General features: G+C 39.8%; 1 protein-coding gene across 1 annotated transcript in view; it reads right to left on the bottom strand.

Annotated features, from left to right (window-relative positions):
* Nucleotides 1–21,161, bottom strand: part of LOC124134734 — a 462,484-nt gene that overhangs the window by 193,743 nt on the left and 247,580 nt on the right. The window contains exons 9-21 of the mRNA XM_048381564.1: nt 20,033–20,237; nt 19,314–19,553; nt 10,855–10,986; nt 8,638–8,832; nt 7,478–7,732; nt 6,820–7,048; nt 5,587–5,765; nt 3,323–3,484; nt 2,557–2,670; nt 2,098–2,226; nt 1,431–1,553; nt 572–688; nt 66–314 (exon numbers count right to left, since the gene is read on the bottom strand). Coding sequence (XP_048237521.1) covers nt 66–314; nt 572–688; nt 1,431–1,553; nt 2,098–2,226; nt 2,557–2,670; nt 3,323–3,484; nt 5,587–5,765; nt 6,820–7,048; nt 7,478–7,732; nt 8,638–8,832; nt 10,855–10,986; nt 19,314–19,553; nt 20,033–20,237 — 2,329 coding nt within the window. The remainder of the gene's footprint in view (nt 1–65; nt 315–571; nt 689–1,430; nt 1,554–2,097; nt 2,227–2,556; nt 2,671–3,322; nt 3,485–5,586; nt 5,766–6,819; nt 7,049–7,477; nt 7,733–8,637; nt 8,833–10,854; nt 10,987–19,313; nt 19,554–20,032; nt 20,238–21,161) is intronic.

Below are 21,161 nucleotides of genomic sequence, written 5' to 3' on the forward strand. Positions count from 1 at the left end.
ATAGCTGGAAAATTGCTGATTGCGGCCAAGAAAAAAAACAAAGAGATACAAAAGTATTGCCCTACCTGTGCATGACTGATTAGCTTGCTTGTCGTATCCCGTTGGACATGCGCAGGTATATGATCCCCTGGTGTTGGTGCATAGTTGGCCCGCTGGACATGGACCTTCCTCACATTCGTTGATGTCGTTGTCGCACTTAGTTCCGCTCCAACCCGTCTTGCAGATGCAGCCCCTAACGTTGTTGCAACTGGTGGAACGGTCGCCACAGTCGCAGCGGAGGGCACAGTCTTTGCCGTAGTTCAAGTCTTCGCATGCTGTGAAAATTCACATACTCGTGGTCAGTTCTATCTCTGAATACGTATGTTACAGAGAGTCAATTGTCTGGAGGTGGTGGGATGGCAGTGCGGGTTAGTGTTCGCTCATCGTGCCAAATGTCCGGGTACAATATGTAAAGCCCATTTCTTGCTTCCGTCGTGGACTGTTTCTAAAATTGGCTTAAAACGAAACTCATACGTTGTCTTGTAACATAAAAACATAAAAGTTGGCTAACACGTAATGAATATTACCTTACCTTCACATGTCACCTTGTCTGCAGCCAACAGGTAGCCATCGAGACACGTGCAGACGAAGCTCCCGTCGGTGTTGTTGCAGCCCTGGGAACACACATTCTGGTCGCACTCGTTGATATCTGATAACAAGCCAATAACAGCATCATCCGAGCTCTCAACCCTAGCAGATCACAGCTAACAGGCCAATCCATGCACAGGTAACCAATTGAACCATAATGCTGTTAACGGAATCGTTTAACGACGCACATAAATATGTGTTTGGCAGCATCATACGACTGATGACCTTTTCTATGTAACTCATAATGTCCTAGCGTAGACGACGAACGTCTCATTTCACCGACTCAACTGGTGTCACTTGTGGCCTTCACAGTTTTATCAATCAGGATATTACTATCCTTCCCAGCTATCTTGATAGGCATAAACCTTTAGAATAGTCAATGGTGCTTATCTGCCGAAACTGATTCCATTGGTCGTTAAATGCAAAACAGCGATGAAGACTATATGAATGGATCACTGAAAGCAAGTGATGACATCAAGTGCTCGCGAAAAGGGCAAGCATGTCCGACTCTACCGGCAGGCACGGCCAATCACACATTTAGTGTTTGTTTGTAACCCAATCACGCTCTTAAAAGGCATCAGTTGATGGGATTACACTTGCATATTTTCCTAATTATTAACAAGACATTGTATGTATAACGATTGCAGAAAAATAATACTGATACTATTTTGAACATCTAAACCTGTATGTGCTATGTAAACCTTGGATTCATGTCCATTAATAAAAGTTTAACAAGTTAGAGAATCAGATAATCATCTGGAGTTAAAGTATGGGGAAATTAAAAATTAGGGGAGAAAACATACCTTTGCATGTGCTGTTGTCAGTTGAGTCAATTTCATATCCAGATTCGCAGAAACACTTGGCAGTGTCATTCAAGCAGCCGTAGCTGCAATTTGTAGGAAAGCAAGGATTTTCTGCCGTTGGATCTGAAATATATGAAATATAATCAGATAAAGAATAGAACTGGCACTTATCTTGTGGCTTTAATTATCTTACTTGGATATATCTGATCATATGGACCCTGTTGTGATTCAGGTAGAATACTAGGTTCTCGGTTGGCCATGCTTGTCGCGTAAGCGGACTATGTGATCACGAGATAACGTCTATTATTGCAAGGGCGGTAGGGTGGCCCACTAATCAGGCGGAAGGCAGGGGTTCGATCTCCCACGTGGTCAATGTGTCAAGCTAACACGCAGCAGCTTCATCGCGGAATGATCTACCACCGGCAAAAAACAACACTCCTAAACTTATCATCTACAAAGTAATAGATAAAACATTGAATTTTAGACAGGCTTTCTCATGATCTGTCTTGACTCGGACTCTTTCAACAGACAGCGTGAATGGTGGCGCTATATAAACCATGATTATGATTATTATTAGTTTTATGTACAGATATTTTTTTAAATGAGTTGCAGTAGGTTTATCTAGAAACATGATCACCATTTAGAGAGGGAGGAATCGCCTATCTACCTTTCACACATTTCTTCAAGTCAGTTGTATCCCGTTCGAATCCAAAATTACAATCACAGACGAAGGAAGGCACAGTGTTGTTGCAGACCTGCTGGCAGTCGTGAAGGTTCTCCACACACTCGTCAATGTCTGTAACCGCAACATGTTCATTTTGTACTGTCATAATTCTGTATTTAATTGTGAGTCAGTGAGTACCGCTTTTAGCAATATACCAGCAATATCACGTGGCGGACACCAGAAATGGGCTTCACGCATTGTACCCATTTGTATTTAATAACCGATCACCGGGAAGTTTTGTCCCACTGTTCACAACATGAGACTTTCTTGAAATGTGTCTAAACTCAATTATAATGCAATATTAAGCGACAGACACAAATCATTACTCTGGCCAATGGATCAGTGTTTTATTCTCGCAACACTCACTCACTCACTCACTCACTACATTGTCATTTGGCTTACCTTGGCAGACGTTGTTCACGAGCCTATAGCCGGCCATACACGAACACCGGTAGCTTCCCTGTGTATTCGTACAGTTTTGGTCACATGGGTTTGATGTCTCGCATTCATTGATATCTGATTACAAGAAAGGATATCATACAGAATTAAAATACATAATTTGTTTCACACCGCAACAGGTGATGTTAATACTGACGGTAGTCAAGTCATTTGCACATCAACACGTCGCCCCGATAGTTAAAGCGGTTTCTGGTCCTGAAAATGACCCGGGTTCGATTCCCAACATATATATTTTGTGTGAAATCCTTGGTGTCCCTTCTATGATATGGGTGACATATTGTTAAAAACGGTGTAAACCGCACCGACTCATTTGTTCAAAGCGGCGTTAAACCCAACCCACTCACTCTCACCATCACATTGAACAAGGCTTCAAAAAAAAAAAAAATAAAAAAAATAAAGGTTCTAAAATAGTTTGCTAAAACAATTTGATACTTCACATGGACAAGTTTGGGCTCGATGTGTCGTGGGAAATGGCGTTCTGCCTAATCAGGAATGAGTATAACCTTTAGAACTGTTGTGTAGAAGAGTAGAATTTACCTTCACACTTGTCCCGAGATTGAAAGAAATATAAAAAATAAAGGTTCTAAAATAGTTTGCTAAAACTATTTAATACTTCACACGTTTGGGTTCGGTGTGTCGTGGAAAGTGGTCTGTCTAATCCGGGATGAGTATAATCTTTGGAATTGTTGTGTAGAAGAGTAGAATTTACCTTCACACTTGTCCCCAGGTGCTTGGAATCCCCCAGGACAGGCACTGCAGTTGTAGCCCCGTCCGAGGCGCTTCTCTTCCGCCGGGACCAGGTCGGTGCAGTTCTGGCCAGTGAAACACGGCAAACTGTCACAACCGTCAACATCCTGGCTACAGTCGGCATCTGGAGAACACAGAACATTGTATTCATAAAAATTGGCCTCGCTAGCTTACCAGAGGATTGGACAATGATATTCATGTGAAAGATTATAGAGTTCGATTTATATAATAATGTAATGATAGTTTGAGTATTGCATAGAGAGAACTGAAGGTATAAGACTTCCGAGCAAAAGAAAGTAGACATTCGAAAATTGGACTTGACAAAATAATTCAAACGTTACCAAATGTTACAAGGCTACAGACAGTCGCCAAAACACTGCAAACTTTGGTCGCAAACACAACAACGAGGTCCATATAATAAGAAACCATATCTTATGGTTTCTTTTTAGCCCCCGCCCAACGGGATCCGTCCGTCCTTCCAAACGTCCGTCCGCCCATCCTTCCGAATGTCCGTCGGTCCGTTCTTTCGAACGTCCGTACGTCACGTTTCGTCTCCGGAGCATAACTCAGAAACCGTTAAATATTTTTTCATGAAACTTTGCATGTTTTATTTATAAAATTTACAGTTTTTTATTTTTCTCTGGCAACAAGTTAAAGTTGAAGTTTATGAATTCTTCTTTTAAATGCCCAAAAATTCAACTTGATACCCATTTAACCTGTTTAAGGAATCTTATTAGTCATAATAAAGTTTTTTTGTGTGCCTACATTTTGTGTTTGTCATCATTTGGAAGTATCTCCCATAGTAGGGGAAACTTCTACCAAGTTGTCAGTATGTGCCTCAAAAATGGTTGAGGATAACTTTCGTTTTGTGCTGTAGAGTTTTAGCATTCACATTTATAGAATTGTCTTGAAATCAAAGATGCCCTTCAGTACAGAGAGGCAACAAAACTACAGATACCTCCTACTGTAGAGGCTCTCGAATGCTACATTGAGGCCAGTATTACTCTCTTGGTTGTTGTCATCTATGGGGCACCATCATCATCTAGGAGAACTTTCCTCATTCACTTGCGAACTCTGCTGGAGCAGCTGCCTCTCAATCAGTATAGGATTGTTATCACTGGAGACTTCAGTATGGACCAGTCTGTCCGTGACAACAATGAACTATGGAAACTCATGGAGTAGTTTACATTCGCACAGTATATCAGCAAGCCAACCCACACCCTTGGGGGTACACTAGACTAGATCTTCTGTAATGAGCCCATCTCAACTAGAACCTTTCCAGTTGCATCCACTGACCATCATCTTGTGTGGGGTGTGACGGAATAGGTGTAGTATATTGAAGTGACTATCATTATTTCTTTGTATGTTAATCAATGTGGTAATGAACTGAACTTTTTGAATCTTAATATTTTGCATTTAATCTACTATGTCCAAAGCAACATCTTGGGTTTGAACTGGTAATGACCATAGTCACATATCACAAACTAATACCATTTATGTGTTTTAACAAATATCCCATGTAGATATTATTACGAGTCAAAATGTGTATTGTTTTTTCTTTCTCTCACCCTAATGAATTCAGTAGTAAATGAAGTAACTGGTTTTGTCAGTTTGTACTTCCATCATGTTTTTGTGGGGAAGGTTTCATTTTTTTTCTTGAACTTCCCAGAAATTGTGTCTTGCAACATTTTATTTGGTTTCCTCGCGATATTTGGCATTTAGTATCAAGTAGATGCTCCCCTGCTGCCTTTTACTCCGTACAAAATTTTGAATATTTTCAAAAGTATGTGTTTGTGTGATCAAATTTCACTATTGTTGACATAATATACACTTCATTTGCTGGGCAGGAGACTCGGCCACGTTAGTGGCAAACTCAAGTTACACCTCGGTTGAAAAAGGTTAGGGTTTGTTTTTGTTAGGGTTTGTTTACATTTAACTATGTCATAAACTCTGCAACAGCGGTGGGGAATATAGCCACGTTAGTGGCAAACTCTTGCTTCATTTTTAGTCACCATCAAACATGGGTGTATACCTAGTAGCTTATGGTGTTTATGATGTTGCAGACGATGGTTTACTCATGGCAACATCACAGTTTGCAAGTGGTTCATAAACACATGCTGATGATGTAGTCAGAAGCGTACAATAGACTCTGCTTTCAGCAGATATTTCTTATGATTATGAAAATAGTTTTGTTGCTCTATTTGAAACTAAACTGATCTCAGTTACCTGTAAATCCTATGTCACAGTCACAAGCCGCAATCTCGAACGATGCCGACGCCCCCGTGTTCTGGTCGGCGCGCGTGCGAGTGAAGTCACAAGACCCATTGCCTGAGCAACCGTCGCAGAGCCGTATCTTAATGTCCACAGTCTCCGACGACGTGTTCTTTGAGTCCTTTACTACAATGCTGTGGACATAGATGGAGCTTCGTGATTCATCAGTATCAGTGGATATAATAATTGCTATTTAATAACACACTAGCGTGGATGATGATACCGGTTGGAGTATGTTTCTAGTTTATAGGAGACAAAGCAACGACACCACAATGGTGGTAACCATGTATGGTTACATCTTCCCGAGGCAAGGGAGTTATAACTGATAAAAACGTCCACTTTCCACCCTTGCCGAACTAGTCTGGAATTTCCAGGCTCGATTGTAGCGCCACCAGTGGCTATTACGAGTTATGTCACTTCTATGTCCCTCCTATTGGCCAATCAGATTCCAACTATCATATCACTTACATTTGCTTAAAAAATTGGCAGCGCCCAATCAAGACGATATGATCAATGATTAAGATCTATATTGTAACAGAACAGGTCCTACCTCGCGAAGTGCCTCACGTGAGCACATTGATTAAAAACAGGAAGAGATTTGGAAAATATCTGTCGACGACCATTTTACGGTACATATCCTTTGAAAATCCTGCAGACGAGTGAAATTTGCACCTTGAAATACATATTTTGTACAAACCGGATGTTGATTTTGATTGGACTATACACAGACTCGTTTTCCAGCCAAGCCAAACTGTAACTCCATAATACCAGCCTAGTTGGGCAAGGGTGGAAACTTGACTTTTATAGTCAGTTAACTGCCTTGCCTCGGGAAGATGGTATTATACAACTGATGACTCAACTGTTGTAACCTGTGGTTTACACAGTCAATTTAATTAGAATCTTACGACCATTCTTACGAACTATGTGAATTGACATTTCATTGAAAACATAATATTGAACCAAAAGATTGATACACTATGCTGAATTTAGTTTGCCATGAGATTGAGAATTAAAGATGCATTAAGTTGTGTTTTAAGTACCCAGGTGGAAATTTTACTTCCGCATCCGATTGAAAACCAAAGATTAAGTCACTGTATTGATGACCTACGCTAAATTTAGTTCTGAAACATTTGATCATGCGATTGAGAAATACATTGATTCCGGATAGTTGGCTTCGGACCCACTCACCTTATTTTACCAGGGCTAGTGGACGTTGGTGTATAGGAGACTTGGGCACTTCTCTCGTTTCCACTCTGGTCAGCCTCTGTCAGGTTGAAACCGTCTGGCTTGTCCACAACCTCGTAGGTGATGGTGTCGCCGCTGTCGGTGTCTGTTGCGTTCAGGGAGAAGATAGTTTCCTGTCCGACAGTCACGTGCAGGACGGTGGCGTTGGAAGAGATGGACGGTATCGTGTTGGCTGCACACCAAATGTGTTCATATGGCAAGATTGAATATCACATTCAAAAATGATACAAACAAACTCATATAGAAAACATTCTAGCCACTTCATGACAGACAACACCTAACAATCCAACAACATGATATAAGATTGGTAAGAAGCAGCATCAAATAAAAGTGTGTACTGTACACTGTATACATAATTGTCAGCCACCTGATAGAAAACAAAGAAATGGGTTTGTGGTAGTGAGGCCTGAAGATCTTTTAAATTCTCATTCACGATGTCATACCTAAATAAAATCTTCCCAGCACTTGTTACTTATCAAGAGTCAAAATCCACGATGCACTGTAAAGTGTTTCAGTACAAATAACTAAACAACATTTGCAAATCTGAAAACACCGAATGTTTATCTCCAAATGTTATGTTAAACAGGGCCGTCCCACTTACATTGCTCGGCTCGCTCCTTTTTGACACCCTCGTCCGTCTGCTTAGTAGAGTCTGCAACAGCCTGGTCTCCGGTCGCCAGGAAATCAAATATACAGGGCAAGTTCTTCTCGTCCCCGCCACATGCAGCAATAGAGGCATTCCTATCTGCCTCGCTTGCCTCGTCATAGTACAGAGGCTCGAAGTCTGGGTGGTAATAGTCGGATGCGTTCTTCCGTGGTGGATACATAAAGAGAGATTCTGTCAAGTTGATCTGCCCTGAAAACAGATGGTGGGAAAGTAGTAGACTAGTGTGAGTGAGTGAGAGGTTACGCTGCTTTTAAAAAATATTTCAGCAATAATACGGCGGGGGACACCAGAAATGGGCTTCATGTTGTATCCGTGTGTGGAATTGAACCCGGGCTGCTCAGAACGAACGAATGCTTACAACTGAGCGTTACAACTGATTGTTGCCAACATGTGTTGGGATCCGATCCACAGTACAGGGCATACGTAGGTTATGATAGGCCTTAGTAACCATTTGTGCCTCCTCCTGTGTACTTCGAGGAGTTTAGACTCACGAATGTTCGTGGCCTGTGGACGTTTTATGGATCGGTCCGCTCTGTACAGGTGAACTGTCAGAATCAATGTAACTTGCAATTGTATAATGGGACCGGTGGCCCCTTAACGGAATAAACTCATTCATTCACTAAGCCTTTCAATCAAGGTTTCGTCATTCCGGAAATTAATGGAGTTATTTTGGAGGAGTGTACTTAATATGACATGCATGTCTGCATGATGTAAGATTGTACCTCATGCTACGACCTTTACATGGAGTATACACACCAGCTTACACTTCTGGTACTCGCTTGTTCACAGGCCGTGGTCGTAGAGAAGGAGTGTTGCTGGGTACGGCGTTAAGCAACAAACAAAAATACAACAACTTTTTTAAAATGAAAACTGTGAGTGACGGGTGCTGCCGGTAGACCAGGACATGCTTACCCGAGTCTGAGTTCGAATCCATGATCAGCGGATCCTGTTAGGTACATCGGCGATTAGTATTCATCATCTTCAGCTGACATGACCGGCAAATCACTTACCATGCCAAGTATAGTGTACTGAGGTACCTATTTGTCCTAGGACCAAAATATAGGATGACATATACGAACATAAGAAATACTTACACGTTTGCCCGAATTGGTATATCGCCCTCTCTGGTGAGTTAATATTTAGAATTGTTCCATTTGGAAAAGTAAGGTCGTCGGACTTGTCATCGTTGAAATTTCCCATCAGCCCTCTCACTTTGTTCTTAAAACCAGCCGGCATTCCCACGGAGACAGTGAGCAGCTTAGGCCCCAGCACCACTCGCACGGAGACTCCTGAAAGTCCAACGATATACATGTGGTATTTAGCCGATCTATTTAATATTTCATTATGTTTACACGGACGACAGAAAACAATGAGTATGCTTTTTCCTTTCTGTTGTAATTATTCTGCTGGGACAGGGCCTTTGTATTAGCTCGGATACCCAAACTATCAAACCACCGTTTGGGAATTTTATAACACCCTATGTTCTTAATGTTTCCACACAACAAACCACAAACTGCATGTACCTAACACACGACACTTAAAAAAGCACGGTTTACACCATAAACTCGACCGTTAACAACGCGAGGGCACGGATGATACACGATACACTCATAACACCACACATACTACACTACCCACTAGAGCACACAAGCCACATTCCATACATATCGAACACACTGCATACATAACATACTGTAAACATAACACACAGAACACACCACACAACAACCACATACCGTCCACCAGAACACACCTCACACACAACACTTCACTACATACATAAACTATACATGCCGAACACAGTACATACACAACACGACGTCACTACAAACACATCATACAGAACACACTTCACACTTGAACACACCACACACTAGAGCACACCACACACCAACCGCATACCATACATGCCGAACACACTACATACACAACACGACGTCACTACAAACAACCACACACTAGAACACACTACAACACCACCCACTAGAACACACCACACACCAGTCACATACTATACATGCCGAACACACTACATACACAACACGACTTCACTATAAACACAACACACTAGAGCACACAACGCACTACAAACACAACACACTAGAACACACCAGACACTAGAACACACGTCACACTAGCACACACAACACACTACAAACACAACACACTAGAACACACCACACACTAGAACACACAACACACTACCAACACAACACACTAGAACACACAACCTCACTACAAACACCACACACTAGAACACCACACACTAGAACACACCACACGCCAGTCACATACCATACGTGCCGAACACACTACATACACAATACGTCACTACAAACACAGCCCACTAGAAAACACCACACACTAGAACAGACTAAACACTAGAATACACCACACACTAGAACAATCCACACACTAGAACACACACCAGCCACAGACTATACATGCCGAACACACTACATACACAACACGACGTCACTACAAACACATCATATACCACGCACTAAAACACACAACACACTACAATCAACACACACTAGAACACACAACCCACTAGAACACACCACACACCAGTCACATAATATACATGCCGAACACACTACATACACAACACGACTTCACTACAAACACAACACACTAGAACACACCACACACTAGAACACACTACACACTATAGCACACAACACACTACAAATACAACATACTAGAACATATCACACACTATAAGCACAGCCCACTAGGACACACTACATACCAGCTACATATTATACATGCCGAACACACTATATACACAACACACTAGAACACACCACACACTAGAACACTCTACACACTAGAACACACAACACACTACAAACACAACATACTAGAACATACCACAAACTATAAGCACAGCACACTAGAACACACCACATACCAGCTACATATTATACATGCCGAACACACTACATACACAACACACTAGAACACACCACACACTACATACACAACACACTAGAACACGCAACATACTAGATCATACAACACACTAGAACACACCACGCACGAGTACACAACACACACCAGCCACATACCATACATGCCGAACACATTATATACACAACACGACGTCACTACAAACACAACACACTACAAACACAACAAACACAACACACTATAACACACCACTCACCAGCCACATACTGTGCATGCCGAACACACTACAAACACAACACGACGTAACAACAAACACAACACGACGTCACTACACACACAACACACCGACACTACAAACACTACACACTCTACATAGCTCACACTTCCCTTTGTACCTGAGGGGAAGAATCCGACAACGTCTTTATCTTGCCGACTAACTGTCAACCCGCCATTGCCGTCCTCGGTAAAGTTGGCGTTACTCTCGAAGGCCAAAGACAAGTCCTTCTTATTCCGGAAGATGATGAATCCTTAAATATAAACAAATTCTGACTAGAAAAAATCTACTACAATGTGACTTGAATTAGTGACACAACATTACATACACTTGTACATAAATTGCCGGGCAAAAGAGAATATAGACTTGATAGTTGGAGTTGACCCCAAAATTAAAATCTTTATCAAAATGTTACAGGGCTGAAAACAGTTTCCGAAAAACTGCAAACTTTAGGTGAAAAATGAACGATGACACTGGTATTACATACTTCATATGCTTTCAGTATATGTCGTATAATGGTAACGATATTTTTAACGTGCTGATCGTCTTCTAGTATTTTTTCCGTTTTACTTATACCAGTTAATGGAATATAGTTATGACGCAGGGCAAATCCTCGCAGAGTCGAGACGCCTTCCGTTGTTTGATCACAACCAAAGTTGCAATAAGCTTATCTCAGCCAGCTTGCATTCCTTCCTTACACTTGACACTTGTTATTTGATTGCTCCTTTACTGGAAACGTTACTTTGATTAGTGCGGTTCACAATTCAGTTGAAAGAGTTATTTCCCCTTGGCTGTAATGCACATAGAATGATAGCGCCAATGCAACGCTTCGTTGATAGTTCTATAGGGGACATTATCTAGTTTGCATCAGCTGTGTCTTGTACCAAGGAAGGTAATAATGTGGCTAGTTTGCATCAACTGTCAAGGGAGGTAATGCAGTGGCTAGTGCACATCATTCTTTTTCTGATTGCCAAGGGAGGAAATAATGCAGCTAATTTGCATTACATGTGCCTTATTGCCATTCAGGACCGCCTCCGTGGTCTAGTGGTAGAGCGTCCGCCCGGAGAGCCCCGGCCGCGTCATACCAAAAGACGTAATAAGATGGTACTTGTTGTAACCCTGTCTGGCGCTCGGCATTAAGGGGCTAAAACAAGGACTGGTCGGCTCGGAGTCAGTATACTGTGTCTGAGTGGGATATTCATGTTAAACAGCGGCATGGTATATCAGTGAGCTAGCACTATAAATCGCCATCAGTCCGGACTAGTACAAGCAGCCACACAAACACACACACGTACATGCACGTCGCTATATAAGTGCAATAATCTTGGAAACAACGTTAAACCCCATTTCACCTCACCTATTGCCATTCAGCTGGGAATTATGGTCAGTGGTAAACCTTCACTATGATGGCATTCCCAAAGACATAAACAAGAGTATAAACGTTACTACAGTTGGGGTTAGAGGGCAAATTTCAGGATTCGTGTAATGACCACTCCAACACTGACGGCAGCAATGTTACAGCGATAATAATTTAGAAAGTTTGTATTAGATGTGCCCTAGCACTAAGGAGATAATAATTTAGAAAGTTTGAATTAGATGTACCTATTACTAAGGGGGGCAATAATGTGGAAAGTTTGTATTAGATGTGCCCTAGCACTAAGGGAGATAATAATTTAGTAAGTTTGTATTAGATGTGTCCTAGTACTAAGCGAGGTAATAATGTCGAAAGTGTGTATCAGATGTGCCCTGGTACTAAGGGTGATAAGAATTTAGAAAGTTGTATTAGATGTACCCTATTACTAAGGAAGGTAATAATGTGGTATGTTTGCATCAGATGTGCCCTACTAAGGGAGGTAAAAATGTAGATGGTTTGTATCATCCGTGTCCTATTACTAAGGGAGGTAATAATGTAGTATGTGTGCATCAGATGTGCCCTAGTACTAAGTGAGGTAATAATCTAGAAAGTTTGTATTAGATGCACTCTTTTACTAAGGGAGGTAATAATATAGAAAGTTTGTATTATATATGCCCTTGTACTAAGGGGGGTAATGATGTAGAAAGTTTGTATTAGAAGTACCCTTTTATTAAGGGAGGCAATAGTGTAGTATGTATGCATCATCTGTGCCCTATTGCTAAGGGAGGTAATAATGCGAAAAGTTTGTATTAGATGTGCCCTATTACTAAGTGAGGTAATAATGTGGAAGGTTTGTCTTAGATGTACCCTATTACTAAGGGAGGTAATAATGTAGAAAGTTTGTATTAGATGTTCCCTATTACTAAGGGAGGTAATAATATAGAAAGTTTCTATTATATGTGCCCTCGTACTAAGGGAGGTAACAATGTAGTATGTTTGCATTATCTGTGCCCTATTACTAAGGGAGGTAATAATGTAGCATGTTTGCATCATCTATGCCCTATTACTAAGGGAGGTAATAATGAAGCATGTTTGCATCATCTGTGCCTTATTACTAAGGGAGGTAATTATGTAGTATGTTTGCATCAGCTGTGCCCTATTACTAAGGGAGGTAATAATGTAGTATGTTTGCATCATCTGTGCCGTACTCCTAAGGAAGGTAATAATGTAGCAAGTTTGCATCATCTGTGACATATTACTAAGGGAGGTAATAATGTAGTATATTTGCATTATCTGTGCCCTATTACTAAGGGAGGTAATAATGCAGAAGGTTTTTATTAAATGTACGCTATTACTAAGGGGGGTAATGAAGCAGAAAGTTTGTATCAGATGTGCCTTATTCTTAAGGGAGGTAATAATGTGGAAAGTTTGTATTAGATGTGCCCTATTACTAAGTGAGGTAATAATGTAGAAGGTTTGTATTGGATGTACCCTTTTACTAAGGGAGGTAATAATGTAGAGAGTTTGTATTAGATGTTCCTTATTACTAAGGGAGGTAATAATATAGAAAGTTTCTATTATATGTGCCCTCGTACTAAGGGAGGTAACACTGTAGTATGTTTGCATTATCGATGCACTATTACTAAGGGAGGTAATAATGTAGCATGTTTGCATCATCTCGGCGTTATTACTAAGGGAGGTTATAATGTAGTATGTTTGCATCATCTGTGCCGTACTCCTAAGGAAGGTAATAATGTAGAAAGTTTGCATCATCTGTGCCCTATTACTAAGGTAGGTAATAATGTAGTATGTTTGCATTATCTGTGCCCTATTACTAAGGGAGGTAATGAAGCAGACAGTTTGTATCAGATGTGCCCTAGTACTAAGTGAGGTAATAATCTAGAAAGTTTGTATTAGATGCACTCTTTTACTAAGGGAGGTAATAATATAGAAAGTTTGTATTATATATGCCCTTGTACTAAGGGGGGTAATGATGTAGAAAGTTTGTATTAGAAGTACCCTTTTATTAAGGGAGGCAATAGTGTAGTATGTATGCATCATCTGTGCCCTATTACTAAGGGAGGTAATAATGCGAAAAGTTTGTATTAGATGTGCCCTATTACTAAGTGAGGTAATAATGTGGAAGGTTTGTCTTAGATGTACCCTATTACTAAGGGAGGTAATAATGTAGAAAGTTTGTATTATATGTTCCCTATTACTAAGGGAGGTAATAATATAGAAAGTTTCTATTATATGTGCCCTCGTGCTAAGGGAGGTAACAATGTAGTATGTTTGCATTATCTGTGCCCTATTACTAAGGGAGGTAATAATGTAGCATGTTTGCATCATCTATGCCCTATTACTAAGGGAGGTAATAATGAAGCATGTTTGCATCATCTGTGCCTTATTACTAAGGGAGGTAATTATGTAGTATGTTTGCATCAGCTGTGCCCTATTACTAAGGGAGGTAATAATGTAGTATGTTTGCATCATCTGTGCCGTACACCTAAGGAAGGTAATAATGTAGCAAGTTTGCATCATCTGTGACATATTACTAAGGGAGGTAATAATGTAGTATATTTGCATTATCTGTCCCCTATTACTAAGGGAGGTAATAATGCAGAAGGTTTTTATTAAATGTACGCTATTACTAAGGGGGGTAATGAAGCAGAAAGTTTGTATCAGATGTGCCTTATTCCTAAGGGAGGTAATAATGTGGAAAGTTTGTATTAGATGTGCCCTATTACTAAGTGAGGTAATAATGTAGAAGGTTTGTATTGGATGTACCCTTTTACTAAGGGAGGTAATAATGTAGAGAGTTTGTATTAGATGTTCCTTATTACTAAGGGAGGTAATAATATAGAAAGTTTCTATTATATGTGCCCTCGTACTAAGGGAGGTAACACTGTAGTATGTTTGCATTATCGATGCACTATTACTAAGGGAGGTAATAATGTAGCATGTTTGCATCATCTCGGCCTTATTACTAAGGGAGGTTATAATGTAGTATGTTTGCATCATCTGTGCCGTACTCCTAAGGAAGGTAATAATGTAGAAAGTTTGCATCATCTATGCCCTATTACTAAGGTAGGTAATAATGTAGTATGTTTGCATTATCTGTGCCCTATTACTAAGGGAGGTAATGAAGCAGACAGTTTGTATCAGATGTGCCCTATTACTAAGGGAGGTAATAATGTGGAAAGTTTGTATTAGATGTGCCCTAGCACTAAGGGAGATAATAATTTGGAAAGTTTGCATTAGGTGTGCCCTATTACTAAGGGAGGTAATAATGTGGAAAGTTTGTATTAGATGTGCCCTATTACTAAGGGAGGTAATAATGTGGTATGTTTGCATCAGATGTGCCCCATTACTAAGTGAAGTAATAATCTAAAAAGTTTGTATTAGATGCACTCTATTACTAAGGTAGGTAATAATCTAGAAAGTTTGCATTAGATGTCCCCTATTACTAAGGGAGGTAATAATATAGAAAGTTTGTATTATATATGGCCTCGTACTAAGGGGGGTAATAATGTAGAAAGTTTGTATTAGATGTACCCTTTTACTAAGGGAGGCAATAGTATGGTATGTTTGCATCAGATGTGCCCTATTACAATGGGAGGTATTAATGCGAAAGGTTTGTATTAGATGTGCCATATTACTAAGGGAGTTAATAATGTTGAAAGTTTGTATTAGATGTGCCCTAGTACTAAGTGAGGTAATAATGTAGAAAGTTTGTATTAGGTGTGCCCTGGTACTAAGGGAGGTAATAATGTAGAAAGTTTGTATTAGATGTTCCCTATTACTAAGGGAGGTAATAATATAGAAAGTTTGTATTATATGTGCCTTCGTACTAAGGGAGGTAACAATGGAGTATGTTTGCATTATCTGTGCCCTATTACAAGGGGAGGTAATAATGTAGTATGTTTGCATCATATGTGCCGTACTCCTAAGTGAGATAAAAATGTAGTATGTTTGCATTATCTGTGCCCTATTACTAAGGGAGGTAATAATGTAGTATGTTTGCATCAGATGTGCCCTATTACTAAGGGAGGTAATAATGTAGAAGGTTTTTATTAAATGTACGCTATTACTAAGGGGGGTAATGAAGCAGAAAGTTTGTATCAGATGTGCCTTATTCCTAAGGGAGGTAATAATGTGGAAAGTTTGTATTAGATGTGCCCTATTACTAAGTGAGGTAATAATGTAGAAGGTTTGTATTGGATGTACCCTTTTACTAAGGGAGGTAATAATGTAGAGAGTTTGTATTAGATGTTCCTTATTACTAAGGGAGGTAATAATATAGAAAGTTTCTATTATATGTGCCCTCGTACTAAGGGAGGTAACACTGTAGTATGTTTGCATTATCGATGCACTATTACTAAGGGAGGTAATAATGTAGCATGTTTGCATCATCTCGGCCTTATTACTAAGGGAGGTTATAATGTAGTATGTTTGCATCATCTGTGCCGTACTCCTAAGGAAGGTAATAATGTAGAAAGTTTGCATCATCTGTGCCCTATTACTAAGGTAGGTAATAATGTAGTATGTTTGCATTATCTGTGCCCTATTACTAAGGGAGGTAATGAAGCAGACAGTTTGTATCAGATGTGCCCTATTACTAAGGGAGGTAATAATGTGGAAAGTTTGTATTAGATGTGCCCTAGCACTAAGGGAGATAATAATTTGGAAAGTTTGCATTAGGTGTGCCCTATTACTAAGGGAGGTAATAATGTGGAAAGTTTGTATTAGATGTGCCCTATTACTAAGGGAGGTAATAATGTGGTATGTTTGCATCAGATGTGCCCCATTACTAAGTGAAGTAATAATCTAAAAAGTTTGTATTAGATGCACTCTATTACTAAGGTAGGTAATAATCTAGAAAGTTTGCATTAGATGTCCCCTATTACTAAGGGAGGTAATAATATAGAAAGTTTGTATTATATATGGCCTCGTACTAAGGGGGGTAATAATGTAGAAAGTTTGTATTAGATGTACCCTTTTACTAAGGGAGGCAATAGTATGGTATGTTTGCATCAGATGTGCCCTATTACAATGGGAGGTATTAATGCGAAAGGTTTGTATTAGATGTGCCATATTACTAAGGGAGTTAATAATGTTGAAAGTTTGTATTAGATGTGCCCTAGTACTAAGTGAGGTAATAATGTAGAAAGTTTGTATTAGGTGTGCCCTGGTACTAAGGGAGGTAATAATGTAGAAAGTTTGTATTAGATGTTCCCTATTACTAAGGGAGGTAATAATATAGAAAGTTTGTATTATATGTGCCTTCGTACTAAGGGAGGTAACAATGGAGTATGTTTGCATTATCTGTGCCCTATTACAAGGGGAGGTAATAATGTAGTATGTTTGCATCATATGTGCCGTACTCCTAAGTGAGATAAAAATGTAGTATGTTTGCATTATCTGTGCCCTATTACTAAGGGAGGTAATAATGTAGTATGTTTGCATCAGATGTGCCCTATTACTAAGGGAGGTAATAATGTAGAAAGTTTGTATTAGATGTGCCCTAGTACTAAGGTAGGTAATAATCTAGAAAGTTTGTATTAGATGTTCCCTATTACTAAGGGAGGTAAAAATATTGAAAGTTTGTATTATATGTGCCCTCGTACTAAGGGAGGTTATAATGTAGTATGTTTGCATTGTCTGTGCCCTATTACTAAGGGCGGTAATAATGTAGCATGTTTGCATCATCTATATATGCCCTATTACTAAGGGAGGTAATAATGCGAAAAGTTTGTATTAGATGTGCCATATTACTAAGCGAGTTAATAATGTTGAAAGTTTGTATTAGATGTGCCCTATAACTAAGTGAGGTAATAATGTAGAAAGTTTGTATTAGATGTGCCCTAGTACTAAGGAAGGTAATAATGTAGAAAGTTTGTACTAGATGTGCCCTATGACTAAGGGATGTAATAATCTCGAAAGTTTCTATTAGATGTTCCCTATTACTAAGGGAGATAAAAATATAGAAAGTTTGTATTATATGTGCCTATTACTTGGGGAGGTAATAATGTAGTATGTTTGCATTATCTGTGTCCTATTACTAAGGGCGTTAATAATGTAGCATGTTTGCATCATCTATGCCCTATTACTAAGGGAGGTAATAATAAAGCATGTTTCCAACATCTGTGCCCTATTACTAAGGGAGGTAACAATGTAGCATGTTTGCATCATCTGTGCCCTATTACTAAGAGAGGTAATAATGTAGTATGTTTGCATCATCTGTGCCCTGTTACGAAGGGAGGTAATAATGAAGCATGTTTGCATCATCTGTGCCCTATTACTAAGGGAGGTAATAATGTAGCATGTTTGCATCATCTGTGCCCTACTCCTAAGGGAGGTAATAATGTAGCATGTTTGCATCATCTGTGGCCTTTAAGTAAAGGGAGGTAATAATGTAGCATGTATGCATCATCTGTGCCCTTTTAGTAAGGGAGGTAATAATGTAGTATGTTTGCATTATCTGTGCCCTATTACTAAGGGAGGTAATAATGTAGTATGTTTGCATCAGATGTGCCCTACTAAGGGAGGTAAAAATGTAGATGGTTTGTATCATCTGTGTCCTATTACTAAGGGAGGTAATAATGTAGTATGTGTGCATCAGATGTGCCCTAGTACTAAGTGAGGTAATAATCTAGAAAGTTTGTATTAGATGCACTCTTTTACTAAGGGAGGTAATAATGTAGCAAGTTTGCATCATCTGTGGCCTATTACTAAGGGAGGTAATAATGTAGTATGTGTGCATCAGATGTGCCCTAGTACTAAGTGAGGTAATAATCTAGAAAGTTTGTATTAGATGCACTCTTTTACTAAGGGTGGTAATAATGTAGCAAGTTTGCATCATCTGTGGCCTATTACTAAGGGAGGTAATAATGAAGCATGTTTGCATCATCTGTGCCTTATTACTATGGGAGGTAATAATGTAGTATGTTTGCATTATCTGTGTCCTATTACTAGGGGAGGTAATAATGTAGTATGTTTGCATCATATGTGCCCTACTCCTAAGGGAGGTAATAATGTAGCAAGTTTGGATCATCTGTTGCCTATTACTAAGGGAGGTAATAATGTAGTATGTTTGCATCATCTGTGCCCTTTTACTAAGGGAGGTAATAATGTAGTATGTTTGCATTAGATGTGTATCATTTGCAGCTCTCTTAGAGATGTATTAGAAGTGTAGGTCAGTAAAACAATACTTTGGATATGCCTACCTTCCTTAGATGGAGACAGTTCCACGATGAAGGTATCATTTGTGTCCGTAGCAGCGAAGGCCGTGAAGATGGTTGCCGTGGTGAGATTGCCGTCCTTATTAAGAGCCCGTTCTGTTCTGGCTTGAAGTGTAAAAGTGGCATTTGCGTCCTCCCGTTGAACCATAACGTACTCGCCGAAACCGTTGAAGATGTAGGTGAGATCATCAAGGGTTGTGATGTGCGGGTCACCGAACGCGATGGCTGAAATAGTCGTTATAACCCTATCAATCTCGGCCGAACAATACTTCAATACTTGTCAGTATCAACTGCATGAAACAAGGTGCTTCCATGAATATTGACCATACCTCAATTCTATGAATCCCATGTTCATCATGAGTATGAGTTTAGGTTTCTCAGCACCATACTCAGGCTCGAAGCTTTCATCAAAGTGATGACACCTCACATTCTTCTCACATTATGAAAGTACACCGTTATCAAACGAAACATGTAAATATGTTTGTCTCGCACGAATCTCTTTACCTTTAATGTGAGAGAGAATGAATGCGTGATGTAAGAATCTGTTTATCTCCCTGATGATACTCTGTTTATCCCACTCACTCACTCACTCACTCACACACTCACTCACTCACTCACTCACTCACTCACTCACTCACTCACTCACTCACCCACCCACCCACCCACGAACTCACGAACTCGTCACGTCAATAGTCTTCACTTACCCCACCAGAAGGGGAATGTACGTGAACAGAATCTCTGAGGCCGGATGCTGAAGAAGAGATCGCACCTGTTGGACTGCTCACAGCAATAATATCTTCCCAGGTAATCTGCCCGGTAATGAAGCCCAACAAAAACGGGATCAAACCTCTGCAGCGATCCAGATTCCTCATCTGACGTCAATAATCTGGTGTTTCTGTAGCAACATTTCTGCAGAAATAATGTCAGAATTCAAACCATGCAAAGTGGAACATTCAAATCGTTTAACTCGTTTATCTGTTCATGAAACTATATCAGTATACTATGTAAGTGATGGACAACGAGTGTACATGTAAAACATCTAAACGCCTTAGATTGTTTTGCTTAGTTTGAATTCAAACTTTTAGAAAAAAAAGAAAAAGGTTTTGCATAATACCAAACTGCTTATGGGTATCTTAGGCATGTTATCTTTGAAAATCAATAAATTTGCTTTTTTCAGAACAAATATACAGCATTTCAAACAAGTGAGTGCAAATATATTTCTTACCCCTGTCTACATTGAACCAATATATTTTTACTCAAAATTACGCAGCTGTAGCTCAAGTAGTCTGAAGGCCCTACGTCGCCTTTTGCTCTCCTCGCACATTAAACTTGTTAAGTGGTACGCCTCAAGTCATACGCTCAGTAGTGTGTGAGTGAGCAACTTACCCGAGACAAAGGAGTGGTCCACCAAGTGCGGCGCGATGTGTAACAGACACTGAATCGACCGTTTTTGAATCTATAGTCAGACAGGTAGAACCTCCAGTCTCTGTTCATCCACACGGAGCTGCAGGGACAGTCATCCAGGAACCAGGCCCACCAAAACTGGTAATCCGGCACCCATTCAGTGTACCATTGTTTACACAACGATACGAAGTTCGTCACCGTCCCCCCGATGTCGAATATGTACACGCCCGGGGTACCTGAATTGTTCAAAATATTTTGTTTCAAACAAAAATGTTCTTCCTTTTTTCAAACCGACAGATTTTTAAAATATTTTTTGTTAGTTTCTTTTAAATCTTTTAAGATTTTGCAAACACGAAGATACTTCTTTAGTCACTAATACAATGGGTAGTGAACCGTCCCTGTCTGTCCGGTAGGGAGAATTTACGTTTC

The sequence above is a fragment of the Haliotis rufescens genome, unplaced genomic scaffold (assembly GCF_023055435.1).
Source record: "Haliotis rufescens isolate VD_foot unplaced genomic scaffold, xgHalRufe1.0.p SCAF_4, whole genome shotgun sequence".
Taxonomy (NCBI): Eukaryota; Metazoa; Mollusca; class Gastropoda; order Lepetellida; family Haliotidae; genus Haliotis; species Haliotis rufescens.